Genomic DNA, 16,160 nt, shown 5'->3' with positions numbered 1-16,160 from the left:
AATGTAAGTACCTATGTACGTGGTATTTTTTTATGATTGAGATAAATTTCACTCGAAGGGCCGTACAATTGATTTTTTATGTATGAAAAATGAAATGCAATTGCATCGCGGTGCATTCTTCAGTGCTTGATAACAAGTTGTTACTGTAGAGCTTGAGGGAGGAATTTGCTGGGCAGTGTAGATTTATGTAGATCTGTAGTTTCCAATTCAGAGGTGACTAAAAAACGATTTCTGTTTAAAGATTGTAATTCTCGGATGAGGTGGCGATTTTTGGAAAATCTTGACAAGTCGAGCGAAGTTGAGAAACTTGGAAAAGTCATATTGGAATTTTTCTAATTATTATGACTATGAGCATGATTTTTTATAAACTTATGCTGCATTTTTTGCAAAAAAAAAAATCACCTGCAGATATCGAAGTGAAAAATGTGAAAAATCAGAAAAAAATGATGTTGCTGTTGGTCTTTGATTTCGACGAAAATTAATGGTTGGAGAGAGAGGATGCCTTGAAACCTCTGCTCACCAGAGGCTGCAACTTTGTAAATCAGTCATCTAGTTGAAGAACGGCTGCAGAATTTTGAGCAAAAAAGCCAAAGCAGTACATTCCATTAAAAATATCAGAATTTGTCGACAACGTGATAAAAAACTGAAATTCAAATCATGTCCCATTTTTGATCGTCTGAATCGGTTGATGGCAAATGGTGATTGGTGGTTTTGAGCCCTTTTGAAGCTTCAATAGATTTTAAAATGTTTCAATTTTTTTTTTGTTTTTTTTTTTACAAAAATTATCATTCAAGGTCCAAAATGAAATTCAACGTTTCTCCAACAGTGAAAAGTCCAAAGATCTGTGTTTTATCTAATTTTTTTCCGCGTAGAAATTGAGACGAAGTTTTCTTCTTTTTAAATTCGCTGAAAATTTAAAAATTGAATTCAACCTCTGAAATTCGGTTTGACCGTGTATTATTATTGGATACACTTTTGATTTTTTTTTTTTTTTTTTTGATGTACAATTCAAGAAATTTTCTGCTGGTTGAAAAACTATTGTTTTGTATGAAAAGAGGTGAAGAAAGGGGAAGGAGGTGGGTAGATGAAAACTCTCCAGAAGTGGAAGATACTGGAAGGGTACGTCCATACGTTTAAAGAAATTTTACATAAGGCCGGAATAACATGGTAAAATCCCATTTGAGAAGCTAAAATTACATAGATTCAGTTGATGTTAAATTGTCCTCAAACTTCGCTAATTAATCTAAAAACTCAAACGAAATTCGAATTTTGAAAAGTATTGCGTATTTTTCTTTAAAATTGTGGGCTAATGACTGTTCTTTGAAAGAGAAACCTCGAAATGTGAGATAGGTAATCAAACTACATGAAAAGCAATGAAGTCTAAATCAAATTTCTTAAATAATTTCATCGTTGAGAGAACTAAAAAAAATGAATAGAAAATAAAATCGAAAGGAAAAATATTAAATTACGAAGATTGATTTTAAAAATGGAAAAAGCAGCACTTTTTAGACAAATTCTTTTGACAATTTTAGCAAAAGCTGTACATTCAAATTATTTCGGCTAACAACAGCTTTATTGACCATTTCGGCATGAAACAGAATTTTTTGGATAACTTGTCAAAAAAAAAAGGTTTTTGTCTACAATATTTTGTCAAAAAAGTAGCCTGCTGACAATTTTGACAAAAAGCAGGCGTTTTGAAAATTTTGGCCAAAAGCAGAAGTTAACGGTTCTTTTTTAATATGTAACTACAAAAAAAATTAAATTTGAAAATGATTTGGCAAAAAACATTTTGAACCTTTCCGCAAAAAGCGGGAGTTTTTTGGGAACTTTTACAAAACAGAAGTTTTTCATAATTTTGACAAAAGGGAATTTCTTTACAATTTTGACATTATTCCTATAAAAGTTTTTTTTTTTGACAATTCATTTTATGATAATTTTGTCGGAAGCAGGAAATTTCGAAATTTTGGCCACTAACAAAAGTCTTTTGGTCATTTCTGCAAAAAATATTAGGACTTTTTTGATGAAATCCAAGAAAAGCATTTTTCGACAATTTTGGCAAAAAAACGGGACTTTTTGGCAATTTTGACAAAAGTTGGGATTTTTAAATAATTTTTTTGAAAATGAAACAATTTTGGCAAACATGAAACTTTTTTGACAACTATTCTGGCGATGAGATTTTTTGAACAGTTTGTCAAAAAACAGGTGCTTTTTTGACAATTTTTATTTTTTGCAAAAAGTTAAGATTTTTTGATAATTTTGGCAAAGGTAGGAATTTTTGAAATTTTGGACAAAAAGTCAAGTGTTTTTGATAATTTTTACAAAAAATAGGTATTTGGATGTTTTAATAACGTCAAAAAAAGGCATTTTTCCACAATTTTGGCAAAAAATATAACTTTTTGGCAATTTTGACAAAAGTTGGGATTTTCTAAATAATTTTTTTAAAAAAGAAACTTCTGTACGGTTTTGACAAAAATGAAACTTTTTTGACAATTATTCTGGCGATGAGATTTTTTGAACTGTTTGTCAAAAAATGGGTGCTCTTTTGAGAATTTTTACAAAAAGTTGAAATTTTTTTGGCAATCTTGAAGTTGGGATTTTTTGATAATTTAAATTTTGATAATTTTTACAAAAAGTCGAGATTTTTTAATAATTTTGGCAAAAATAAAAATTTGTGAATTTTTGACCAACAACGGAGTTTTTTGTTCATTTTTTATGAAAAAAAATATTAATTAGGACATGAAAAATACTTGTAAAAAGAAACATTTTGGCGAAACAGTGTTTTTGTGCCTAACTCTTTAATCCGGAGCTGTGACGTTTCAAAGTTTTCTTTTGTCAATTTTACCCCCACCACTATGATGAAAATTTTTGAAAAAAATCGTGTTGAGAGGCACATTCTTCCCCTACACATTCCGCGGGGTACTAGAATTTCCTCCTTACTACTCATTGATATTAATTTTCCCGCCAAAAAAGCGTTTTTTGGCTATACTGTCCAAGAGTGGGGGGGGGGTTGAAGGGGTGGAAATTCCGCTTCAACATTTTTTTGAAGGAGTACCCAACAAAAATTCATAATTATTTTCCAAATCTGGGAACGGGGCCATTTCGCCTATTTTACCTGGGAATACCCTTTGCTACTGGCAGTGGGTCTTGGTAAAGTACATATTACAAGTTCGTCTCGGTTGATTCTTCAATAAAAATACCTACGCGACTTTTCAAATGTTCAAAATTTCATCAAAAATTCGAAAAATTAATTTGGACTGCTGAAATTTTGATTACGTAAGTTTTAAAATCTGTTCCCTAAAGTTCAACGAAACTGTAATGAATGTAATTGTCTGTAGGCATGATATTCCCTCGTGAGTCCATTTTTCCAACCATTAATCTACAGTAAGTGGTACGTAAAACAATCAAAACGAATGCAAGGTGGAAGGGCGACAAACGACTGTGAATTTCTCGCTGCATACATATACGAGTATGTTGTAACAAGATTTATCGTCTATCGAGGTAGTTGTCTCGTTCGTTGTCCGAAGGGAATCCTTTATTCTTTTTTTGGATACCTGCGGAGTGCTGCGGTGGTTGTACTTCCGCTCTGCCGAAAAAAAAAGAAAGAAAGAAAAACCAACAAACTCTACGATACCCTTGAAATTTACGTTGGACATAATGAAGGTGTTGATCTCATTATACGTGTACACAATCTATGTAGTGCGAGTACGTACGTCTACATAAGTATAGGTATACCTTGTGTATTGTGTATTATATTGTATGTAATGTATATCCAGCATGTACATAGAAGAGTACATTGTGGAAGTATGTGTACATATTTATGTACTGAAAAGAGGAACGCGCGCCTCGCGCCAGTTTGCCCAATGAATGGATGTTCGAAATCAGAGAAAGGAGAGGTGAATGACGACTATAAGGTATAAGGTGGTACATTGTACCGTACCCACATTTATACACTGTGTGAGTAGTGCACTGCATTTATAGGTTTAGGTAATAGGTATCCTATCCATCCAATACATCCATCTCATACAAGTGTTTCGTTTCGTTCATGATACACCTTGCTCAAGCTGTTCGATAGAGTATGCGAGCAATTTACATAAATCTAAACTTCGCCTCTCGACCAAGCAAGAGAGAAAGAGATGGCTACTACGTTGACGTGTGGCCGCAGTGAAAACACTCGTTACGTTTTGTTTTTGGTCACGCTTCATAGATTTTTCGAAAGAATTTACATAATGTCTTTTGGGATGTTTTAAATGGTTATGCTGTTTTGAATTATGGTATCGCGAGTACGACTCTCCTGTTATGGTGCCTGCTTATTGCGTATACTAGTGATACGTACTACGTAGGGTACTCTCGCATTGAAGCATATTTTACACCGTATAACAGGTGAATTATTAAGATGGACAAGTGGTCCAGATACTTGTCCATTGTAAATATGATGATGCCGATGACGAAGACCCGATGGAATTGTGCACCATACAGCTGAGATACTATACGACTGTTGTGGTAACCTTGACGTATGTAGTAGGTTCAAGTAGAGCTTGTCTCTCTCTCTCTTTCTCCCACTCGAGGAGCATTTCGTCAATGGTGATTCTGCTGGCAAAATGCACACATGTGTGTACAAAGTGCGATCTGCAGGCTATTGCAAAATAAGAAAGTGAACGACTTGTTCAAAAAGAGAAGGAGAGAGAAAACGAGAGAGAAACATGTCTGCGTGGAATCTCACATGTGAGCAGAAATATCCATTGTTTTATACGTACTATGTAGTATGTATACATTGTGCATGAACTGCGGGTCCATCAGGTGACAGATTCTTATGAAAGATGTCACTTCTATGTGTATGCGGTAACGGTTGACGGATACGTGCACGTGTGACCCTCCTCTCCTACCTTCATCCATCTCCACATGTGTTTTCCTATAGGCTATAGTCAATGTATGCAGTATGAGATGCGATATGTGTAGTATGTGGTGTGTGTACCTTATTGATCGTGGATGAAAAGCTATAGTGTGTGAGGTCTTTTATGTAAATGCACGAAGTACCTACATAATGTGTTTTTAATAGAGGTTTTTTTCCTTCTTCGAGATTACTTTGTGCCCAGCCTCTTCTTTGGCTTCTATTTTTTTTCCTGTTTGCGCTGGCTCTGAAAGTATTTTATGCTGGTGGGTCATATCGTTATACGAAGAGATTTGTCGAATCGAGGTACATATATTCAATTCGGTATAAGCATGGTCGAGTACTCGTACTCAATCAATTCGATTACCGTTTCGTATATGGAGTGAAAAAGTCCCGAATTTGATGAAAATTGGCGAGAATGAAGTTTTCATCGAGTTAGAGACTACTCATATGAGTTTGAAGCTCTCTAACCGTACAGGGAGCTGAGCAAAGAGTCCTTTAAGCGGGATCATTTTTGAAGAAAAAAAAAACGTGGTTTTTTGCAATTTCTTGAGTACCTGCACAACCGCCCTCCCCCCACCCCAAAAAACCAAGAGGTGTGATTTGTGTTTCTGGACCTCCCTGACCCATCAATTTTTCAATTTTATGCTTACCCCTCCTTTACTGCTTCACGAGCGATTTGAACATTGATGGATCGCGAATATTTCAATTTGTTATCAATTTTACAGTAATTTACTTTTCAACCACTAAAACTATGGCAAAAAATCACTTTTTTTTTCTAAAATGGCCCTATTTTGAGGACCTCTGGCGCAATTCCTTGTACGGCTAAGATTTTCCTTGGTAGTCTACCGTTCAACGTAATCTTTTTCGTTGATTAGAAACTCGTGAATAATCGAGTTTTGAAAATTTTGAATAACTGTTCAAAGTCCATGTTTCAGTAAAAATTCATTTTTTCCTTATTCATTGTTTGATGTGAAAAAATTGATATGGTGGTACATAATGAGTTGTGAAAGAGCTCAATTGGGTGAAATTTGAAAACTGTTTGAAAAATCAGGGTATCTAACAGGTAGTGAAAGTAGTGGAAAAGTATTGATTTTAAAAATGTGTAGTGAAAGTAGTGAAAAGTGGTGAATTTTGTCAAAATGGTAGTGAAAAAATGGAAAATTCAATTGTGTTCCTTTTTCTCGATCTTAATTTTGTAGAAAAGAGCTCATTTGTCGACTTTTTTAGAGCTTGAATTACACATTTTTGAGAGTTTTTGCCCTCGCTTTCGGCTTTGCTCGGGCTTGTTTGCTTTTTTTCAGTTTTGAATTAAAAAAAAAACACACACACACATTTGAATTTCCAAATTTTTAAGCACTTCTTATAATTAACTAATCACACAAAAAATCATCGTTTTTTTACCTCTTGATATATGCACTGATTTTTGAGAGCTTTTGCCCTCGCTTCGCCCGGGCCATGTTTGTTTCACTTTTCTCTTATCAAAAAATTCCAGACTTGAAGCAGAAACCAACATTTTTATACGTTGTATGAATATTAGTCAAAATTGTACCTTTCAAATGACAAAATTGTTATTTTATCTCTTAATTATTTTACTTTAAAACTCACCGTTTCATTTCAAAAAATTGGCATGATTTTTTCCCCAAACGTCATTCAAATTTTCCATCAAATTTTTGTTTATTTTAAAAAAATTTGTTATGTTGAGAAAAGTGTTTTATTCGCCCAATTTCATTACATTTGCAAGACGTGCCAAGATTTTTTTAAAGCATAATTATGGTGGATATCGGAAAATATAATTTTATTATTTCAATTTTTGATTTTATTTTCACCCCTAAGGTTCTACATGAGACGTTTAAAACGTTGGAACCTTAAAGTTGAAAACAAAATCAAAAATTGAAATGATAAAATTATATTTTTGACATCCACAATATGCTTTAAAAAAATCAGGGGATGTTTGAAGACATTGAAAAGTGTTAAAATGTCCTGTCGAAGTACTGTTTTTCTATTTTGAAATTTTTGAAATTTTGTGAGACATATTTTGATTGAAATTGAAAAATACTTTGTAATACAAATTCAATTTCAATTTTGGGGCAAAAATTATAAAATAACTTTATTTCTACGTCCTTCAGCTACACATTGACTATATTGAAGAGTGATTTGTGTGGAGGCTTCATACATATAATTGAAAAAACATTTTGGAAGGTCAAGCTATCGGAATTATCCCATTTTTGGGATAATTCCAATAACAAGTTTTATAAGGAAAGTAATTCTCCTGGGGTAATTCCGAGCCAGTAATGTTGAAATATACCATTTATTGCACACTTAGGTTTTTATTTCATTTTTCAGTTTCCTGTGAAAAAATTGATTTTGTTAATTTTTTGTGTATGGGGGTGAGGGAGGATCAAGTAGATAGCTTTCTGAAAATTTGGTTGAAAAAAGATAGTGAAAAAGTAGAGATTTTTTTTTTCAAATTCGTTAGATACCATTGAAAGGTGGAGGAGGGGGAGGTAAAAATTCAAAAACATGCTTTCGAATCTTATTATGTACATGTAAGTGTATTATTTGAAAGGCCATGCAAATTCCCTGCATTTTGATTTACCAATTTTTTTGACTTCTTGGAATTTGAATCTCACGTCGGAAAGTCTTCCCGAAAAAATTGAAAATGTTGATAAAAAATCAACTTTGTCAGTGTTTTGGAGAGGCAAAGAGGGTGTATTTTGTGAAAATTTATTGTAAGATGTCATGCTTTCTTTTTTTCTTGTTTATTTCCAATCTCGAAGGCTCGTGCTTGGTTACTTCTCAAGTATCTAAATTCGATGAAATTCCCAAGTATCTTTTGGTTAATTTTTCAAAATTGTGGCTACTAATAAATTAACTTGAAAAAAAATGTAATTTTTTCACATCTTGTGGTTACTTTTCAAAGAAAAAAGAAAATTTTTTGACTGTGTCAACGAGTAAATAATTTGGAAAAGCACCAATTTTTTTATACCTGTTTTCTGCTAGAATTGTCGAAATTTCGCTTTCTGCAAAAAAAGCATGTAAGGGCTTTCTTTCTGTTAAAATTGCCAAAAAATCTCCGGTTTGTCAAAAAATTTGCTAAAATTTCCAAAGACTCTTTTTTCAAAAAATTGATCAAAAGTTTCACTTTTTTACCAAAAATTCTCACCTTTTTGTCGAAATGCGAAAAAATATATAAATTTTTCAATGTCTTATTTTTTGGCTATAATTGACTCAAATTGTCGTTTTTTACCAAAATAACTGGAAATTTTCTATTTTTCTCCTACTAACATACTATTGCTGAAACATTTTCACTTTTTTTCTTTCCTAAAATTGTTAAAACTCTCTACCTTTTGTTGAAAGTATCAAAATTATCGCTTTCTGCCAAGAATAACAAATGGTCTCTTCTTTTGTAAAAGTTTCCAAAAATTGTGTTGTTTTTTTTTTAAATTTCTAAACATTGTCAATTTTTTGTAAAAAATCAACAATTCTGCTTTTTACCAAAATTGCTAAAAAATTTGGCAGAAATGGTTAAATGTTCTCTTTGTTGCTAAAATCGTCAATCATTTTTTTTTTAATTTTGAAGAAGGGTTACTTTTTTGTAGAAAATTGCATTGCACATTGCAAAAAAATCATACTTTTAGCTGAAATTGTCAACGTCTCCATCGAGTTTCATTTTTCGTAATTTTTTTTCCATTGATTAATTGATTGAGGAACGAAGGGTATATAAATTGCTATCTACAAAAGGAAATTGATATCTCGAGTCATTATGTAGTTATTCTGTTGATTTTTCAATTTTTTCCTATTATGGAAATAACTGCACAACTGAGGAAATTGATAGTATCCTGAGTGATGATATTTTTCAAATTTTTTCCTACTAATTTCATTTTTTAGGTAAATGAAACGTTATTTTATCGATCTGTTTTTCCATATTTTTTCAATGTTGCAATTTTTTTATTTTTAGAGCGACGTGATTTTGACTGTGGATAATGGACACAATCAAAACTGGGTACATTCGGAAGAAGACGAAAATGAAAAAAGAGACATATTCCCACCGCGACAAGTATCGTCCGGGTTCACGAGGGACGGTTCAAATAGACTTTCGATGCAGTTTTACGGAGATACTTCAAGGTAATAATGTCGATGTACTTTGAATACATCGTATTTGTGTACTTATTAAAGAACAAGAAAATACATAAGTATTATAATATCCTACGAAAAATAAGTACAGGATCTGATATCACAGCATAATATAACTTAGTAGGTTATTCGCTTTAACTCCCTCTCACAGAAAAAACAAAAAAATCTCTCACGTTAGAAATATTCGACCAAGTACCTACCATCCTACCTATACGAGAAGTGAAGAGATTTCCGGTAGTAGGTTCTTCGAAAATTACCCTATACAATTCGACGTTAACGTAATATTACTCTTACCAGTCGCAAGTTGAACCACACGAAGGGAAGAAGGAAATGATTATAGAGGAGATATGGATGTGGAAAAACATAGTTTGGAAACTGGTTTTATTCTCCTTTTTTTTCGTTTTTGTTTTGTTGAAATCGACGATTCTTTTATTTTCTATACCTATCTTCGTCTATCTCGTATATTATTTGCTTTTTTCCACAACCAGGGCGTTCCTTTGTATTCACTTAGATAAGAAATTTTACAATAATTTTTTTTTGCTTTGATGATTTTGCAGCGCTTACAAATGGGCAGACGCTGCTGACCGAGCGATTAGCAATCGAGTTTTTTCGTTATCGTTACCACGTGAGCATAGAAAGAAAGAACCATTTTCGCCGACTAATTCAAATACGACGACGACGTTATCAAACGATGGGAAATACGGCGGCGGCAGGTATACTGATTCATAATCAAAAACAGACTAGAGTAGACTGTAGATGTTGATTTAGTTCGACGTTTTTATCGCTCTGCCATGATGGACTCGAATATTCACGTGTGCAAAATATCTGTGTTGGTTTGCGTATAGCACCGAGTATATTACTTTGAAAATGGATGACGAAGCTTTGGGTATTCATGTGGTGCCGGATTACGACCAGAATGGCAACGATCGGGGCTTACTCGTACAGCGCATCGAACCCGGCGGTAAAGTCGATCGTGATGGTAGACTCAGCGTTAATGATCGAATTGTGGAAATCAACGATAGAAATTTAATAAACCAGTCTTTCAATACGTAAGTACACGTTTTTTTTGTTTCAAGTATCGCTTTTGGGTTTATTCCATAGGTAGTGTTGCTGTCAAGGTCGCGTGTTTTGGGAAACTGGAAAGGTTGGGGGGAGGGTGCGGGTCTAACTTTGGGAACGATAGGTGATTTAATTTTTTCCTTTATTCAATTCTGACTCTGAGGCATGAAGGAAACAAAATGTAGAAATAGTGGAGAAAATGGATTTAAAAAAAAAATTAAGTAGGCAAACACATAGTTGAAATTTTCCTAAAATTTAAAAATAAACTTAGGCATTTGAAATTTTAATTACATGGATTTTAGAACATGCTCTTTCGCTCTCTCCATTAAGCTGAGTTTTGTTCAAATTCAAATCGTTGTGTTCAATAGTTCCTTTGTAAAAATTGACATATTTCAATGGTTTTTACCAAGGGTATTCCCAGGTAAGATATAGGCGAAATGGTCCTGTTCCCAGATGTGGAAAATTATGATGGATTATTGTTGGGTTCCTCCAAAAAAATATTTTGAGAGGGATTTCTGCCTCCCAACCCACCCCCCTTGCACAGTATAGGGAAAAAAACGCGGTTTTTGCAATAGAAATTCTGTCTGTATCTATAAGTTGGGGAGAAAATTCTGGTGACACGCGGAATGGGTAGGGGAAGCCTGGGCCTTCAACAACATTTTTCAAAATTTTTCACCATAGTGGCGAAGGTAGCATTGACACAAAAATACTTTGAACCGCCACAGCTCCAGATTAAAGGGTTGGAAACAAAAACTTTTCGCCAAAATGTGTCTTTTTACAAGTATTTCATTGCAAAAATTATTTAAAAATCTTGACTTTTTGAAAAAGTCTCATTTTTGCCAAAATTGTACAGAAATTTAATTTTTTTTTTTAAATTAATAAAAAAATCCCAACTTTTGTCAAAATTGCCAAAAAGTCCTGTTTTTTGCCAAAATTGTCGAAGTATCACTTTTTTTGACGTTATTAAAAATATCCTAATATTTTTTGCAGAAATGACCAAAAAACTTTGTTAGTAGTCAAAATTTTGAAAATTTCTGCTTTTGCCAAAGAAGTCCTCGTTATGTTGCCTAAATTGTCAAAAAAAAAATTATATTAGGTATGTCAAAATTGTAAAGAAGTTCTTTTTTTGTCAAAATTATAAAAAAAACTCCTACCTTTTGTAAAAACTGCCAAAAAACCCTGCTTTTTGCCAGAATGTCAACAAATCCTGTTGCCAAAATTGGCAAAAATTGTTGCTTTTGCCAAAATTATTCCAAAAAGACACATGTTTTTTGCCAAATATGTATAGTTATTAAAATTTATTTTTTTCGTAGTTATCTAAAAAAAACATGTTTTTTTGCCAAAATAAATAAATTATTGTAAAAAAAACTTCTTCTTTTAGCCAAATTTTTCAAAACTCCTGCTTTTTTGTCAACATTTTCAGCAAGTTCTTCTTTTTTGACAAGTTATCCAAAAAATTCTATTTTATGCCAAAATGGTCAATAAAATCTTGTTGTTAGCCGAAATGACCTCAAAGTACAGCTTCTGCAAAAATTGTTAAAAAGTCCTAATGTTTGTCAGAATTTGTCTGAAATCAATCTTCGAAATTTTATATTTTTCCTCTCGATTATTTTCTTTTTCTATTCATTTTTTCTAGTTCTCTCTAAAAATAGAAAAATTCTGACCTGAAAAAAATGTGCAATTATGCTTGAAAATACGTAAATTGATACCTAAGTATGTTTATGGCATCTACAGTATGACACAAAAGTAGTGCCCATGTGGCTTTCATTTCTAAGATGAATGAAGCGGGGTTGAGTGGGGAAAAATAAAGGCTTTCAAAAGCGACTTTGAAAACTTCAGGCCCATGCACAGGGTGTCCACAAATTGAAAAACCGGTTTGGTCAAAAAATTCAAACTGGTTTTTATTGGCGCAATGTATTCTACACACTAAGGCGACAATAACGTGATACGAATTTTTGAAACCAGTTCATTAATTTGCAACCAGTTAACAAAAAATACCCAAAAATTGTAGATAGAAAAAAAAGCTTGGAACAAAAGTTGCAGAGCGTGAAAAATTACGCAATTCTGTCCAATCACATTTTGAAACCGGTTCATGGTTCGCATTTAACTACCAGTTTTTGACAATCACCTAAAAATTGGAGATGGAGAAAAAAGCTTGAAACAAAAGTTGTTGGGCGTGAAAAATTGAACCATTTTCGCTGATCGGATTTTGAAACCGGTTTATTAATTTGCAATCAGTTATCGAAAATTATCTAAAAATTGGAAATCGAGAAAAAAGCTGGAAACAAAAGTTGTTGGGCGTGAAAAATTGAACCATTTTTGCTGATCTGATTTTGAAAATGGCTAATTAATTTGCAACCACGTAACTTTCAATGGCTTGCTGCGAATTGATGAACCGGTTTCAAAATCTGATAAGTGAAAATAGTTCAATTTTTCACACACTCTACAACTTATGTTTCAAACTTTTTTCTCTGTCTCCAATTTTTAGGGGTTTGTCAAAAACATGATTGATGAATGCGAACCAATTGAACCGGTTTCAATTGTGTTATTTTTCACACTCTACAACTTTTGATTCAAGCTTTTTTCACTATCTACTCATACAACTCTTGAGTGATTTTTGACAGCTGGCTGCGAATTAATGAACCGGTTTCAAAATCCGTTCTGCAAAAATTGTTCAATTTTCACGCTTCAACAACTTTTGTTTCAAGCTTTTTTCTCTATCTTCAATTTTTAGATAATTTTCGATAACTGGTTGCAAATTAATAAACCGGTTTCAAAATCCGATCAGCGATAATGGTTCAATTTTTCACGCTCTACAACTTTTGTTTCAAGCTTTTTTCTCTATCTACATTTTTTGGGTATTTTTTGTCAACTGGTTGCAAATTAATGAACCGGTTTCAAAAAATTCATATCACACTTTTGTCGCCTTAGTGTGTAGAATGCTTTGCGCCAATAAAAACCAGTTAGAATTCTTTGACCTAACCGGTTATTCAATTTGTGAACACCCTGTAGATGGGCCTAAAATTTTCAAGGTGGCTTTTGAAAGCCCTTATTTTTCCCTACTCAACGCCGCTGCATTCATCTTCATCTCGCTAGTTTTTTCCACTTTGAAAAATTAAAGCCACCGAGCACTACTTTTGTGTCATACTGTAGATAAAATACACAACGTATATTTTTTTAAGAATATTTTAGAATGGGTAAAAGACCTTCAAAAATGCTAAAAGATTGATTTTTCAAACGATTTGTCCCTCTTGATGGGTCAATTTTGGTCGAAATTTTTTTCCTCTCACTGTCGAGCCGAATTTGGATTGAATTAGTCAATTTTTTTATGGTTTGTAATTTCCATTGAAAAATATAAATTGTATTATCATTCGGCTATTTTTGGAATCACTTTTTTTCATTCACTGTCATGAGACGTTGACTTAATTATTCTATAATCGCGTAAATTATACCTCTTTTTGGAATAATAATCTGATTTTTGAACCAATCTATGGATGGGTGGAAGGGCGGAAATTCCGCTTGAAAATTTTTTTGGAGGTACCCAAATATAATCCATCATAATTTACCAAATCTGGGAACAGGACCATTTCGCCTATCTTACCTGGGAATATCCTGTCTTTATTCAATTGATTTCGAAAACTCGTAGACAATTTTTCAATTTACAAGATTAACGTTAAGATTTCAATTAATAGTCAAGTTCATAAAATTTTCATTTTCAAGAGGTTTTTATTATAAAAATGCACTCGTAAGTAAATCGTTATCGGATATTTTAAATTAATTTGACGATAGGTAATTCAGTTTTGCCGACAAACAGACATACTCGTATTATAAACTACGCTTCCTCTCTCTCGAGTACGTTTCGTTTAGAAACACATTATTCAAAAAGCGGACAAAAAAATTGGTCGATATAATTACACGACGAACGCTTCATCCGTGGAGCTCATTATTTAATGAATTTAAATTGAATACAAAAAACAAAAAAAAAAATTAACGAGCACGATGAGTAATAACCCATTGCAACGACCGGCTTCAGCAGCAAGTACTCGATGACCATAGCGATTCGACGAATGAAAAACTTTCATTATTGTTGAGATTTTTATTACGAATAGAATGAATTTATCGATATTATTTTTTTCTCGTTTTTTTTGTAATCTGGTAACCTACTAGTGGAACAATTGTCATAAATGTAACCTAATTCTAGGCCATTGCTGTTGGTACTTTATTATCAATAATTTATCAACATCGTTATAAAAAGCTTAATCGTTATTTAATCTGTGACAATTGGTCGAGCCTACTCTTCGTATCCATTCATCGTTGGCAGCTCTATCGTAGAGTTTTTTTTTCAATTTTGAACAATGCCTGTGTCCTCTCGCTCAGAGTCTCTAGGGTACCTATATAACCTACTATACTACGTATACCTCTACCTATATTTGAAATTAATTGAACCACGCCTCATCGCAGTGTTTGGGTTCAGTTGCATGTTTTTCTACATACTTGTACTTGTACATAAACATAAGTCGTCGTTGTTTATTTACATTTGTTAATTTGCTTCTGTTTACGATGTGATTTACTTACGTACCATGCACGATTTCGAATTACAGAGTACAAGAAATTTTTCGCGATTCTCTTCGTTCACCCGAGTTACGATTACGTGTAGTGAAACATCAGTCGAATGGTGGACGCGGGGTAAACGGTGTGGCGAAAAAGCAACCTCCTCCGCCCATATACCCGAAACCGTCGATTAACCATCCAAAACATCCGTTATATAATAAGGAAAATATCGCCGTCGTGGAAAGCGAAGAGAAAAGTGAGTCTAATCGGTTCGATATGATGTGTTGCGTTTCAAAGATCACAACCTACTACAACAATGTACAGATGGATTTAATTTTGCGTGTGTTTTTTTCTCTCCTATCGCAGGTATTGGCAATAGTTGCAAAGTGGCTACGGTATCTCCAACCAAGAAAATGCCGGTAGCTACTCCGACCAGTGGTAATATTTTAATGGCTGTTAATACGAGAAAAATTGGAAGGAAAATCGAGCTCGAACTGACCAAAGGAATGCACGGGTTGGGATTCAGTATCACCACCAGAGATAACCCGATCGGAGGACATTGTCCTATTTATATTAAAAATATTCTACCAAAGGTGAGTTGTGTGGTTGAATTGTCAAATTTCAAATGCTCATTTCTCTTGACGTAGAATTGCCCCTCTCTATTTTCTTATCCTATTCCTTCCTATGGCAGTCTGTGACCAGATTCCATCCACGTGAATGAGTGAAATTTGTCTCGACTGCCTGGACGACAATCACTTTTGTTATGTAAATAAGTAAATCTACGAATAAGTAAATACCCTGTGTCCTGGTCGATGCCATGCCCTGTTTTTTTTTCTCTACAACTTTTTAAGCTGATGAACGTTGTGATAACAAGAACAATTTGAATCGCCCCTTTCGCCCTCTCTTTCGACTTAAACTATCAGTTCGAGCCTTGCAACCTTTTTTCAGTGAAATATGTTCTCTGGAAGAAAGCATTGTACATAGTAGTTCACAAAACTCAACTACGATTTTTATGTTTGATGAATCATTGTAAAATGTAGTTAAAAAGATGATTCAATTTTCATCGCAAGAAATACTACGAATGTGAGTCACGTCAGAAGCGTAGGTATAGGAACCCAACAAAGAAGCAATTAAAATAATTCCTTATTTATTTTTTATCTGGTGAATTATTTTATGGGTGCATTACATTGGCTCGAATATGGCGGTTTTATTTGGTTTTGTAGAAAACGAAATAATTTGGTATGTAGAATGCTTTTTGCTTCTAATTATCCAATTTTTGAAAAATAAAATCATAAAAAACAAGAGTTGAAATATTATACTTGTTCAATAAAAATCATCCAGAACCTAAGATTTTAGAACCCAGTGATATGGTACTCATGACCAATCACAATCAAGCTTCGAAAAGCGCGCAGCCACTAAACTAAGTACGAGTATATCCCAAAAAAATTGGGAGACTGCAAAAAAGTACTTCCACTAAAAATTTGTGCTTTTTGCTGTAATTGTAAATCTGTCTTTTTGCCTCAAT

At 33.4% G+C, this 16,160-nt stretch overlaps 1 protein-coding gene across 3 annotated transcripts in view; it reads left to right on the top strand.

Annotated features, from left to right (window-relative positions):
- LOC135849629 (partitioning defective 3 homolog) overlaps positions 1 to 16,160 on the top strand; it is a 44,109-nt gene that overhangs the window by 16,027 nt on the left and 11,922 nt on the right. For all 3 annotated transcript variants that reach the window (XM_065370117.1, XM_065370118.1, XM_065370116.1), the window contains exons 4-8: positions 8,850 to 9,016; positions 9,583 to 9,738; positions 9,871 to 10,074; positions 14,686 to 14,891; positions 15,002 to 15,228. In XM_065370117.1, the coding sequence (XP_065226189.1) occupies positions 8,850 to 9,016; positions 9,583 to 9,738; positions 9,871 to 10,074; positions 14,686 to 14,891; positions 15,002 to 15,228 (960 nt within the window). The remainder of the gene's footprint in view (positions 1 to 8,849; positions 9,017 to 9,582; positions 9,739 to 9,870; positions 10,075 to 14,685; positions 14,892 to 15,001; positions 15,229 to 16,160) is intronic.

The sequence above is a fragment of the Planococcus citri genome, chromosome 1 (assembly GCF_950023065.1).
Source record: "Planococcus citri chromosome 1, ihPlaCitr1.1, whole genome shotgun sequence".
In the NCBI taxonomy this organism is placed as follows: Eukaryota; Metazoa; Arthropoda; class Insecta; order Hemiptera; family Pseudococcidae; genus Planococcus; species Planococcus citri.
Note: the sequence above shows the minus strand (reverse complement) of the source record. Positions and strands in the feature narration are given on the sequence as shown.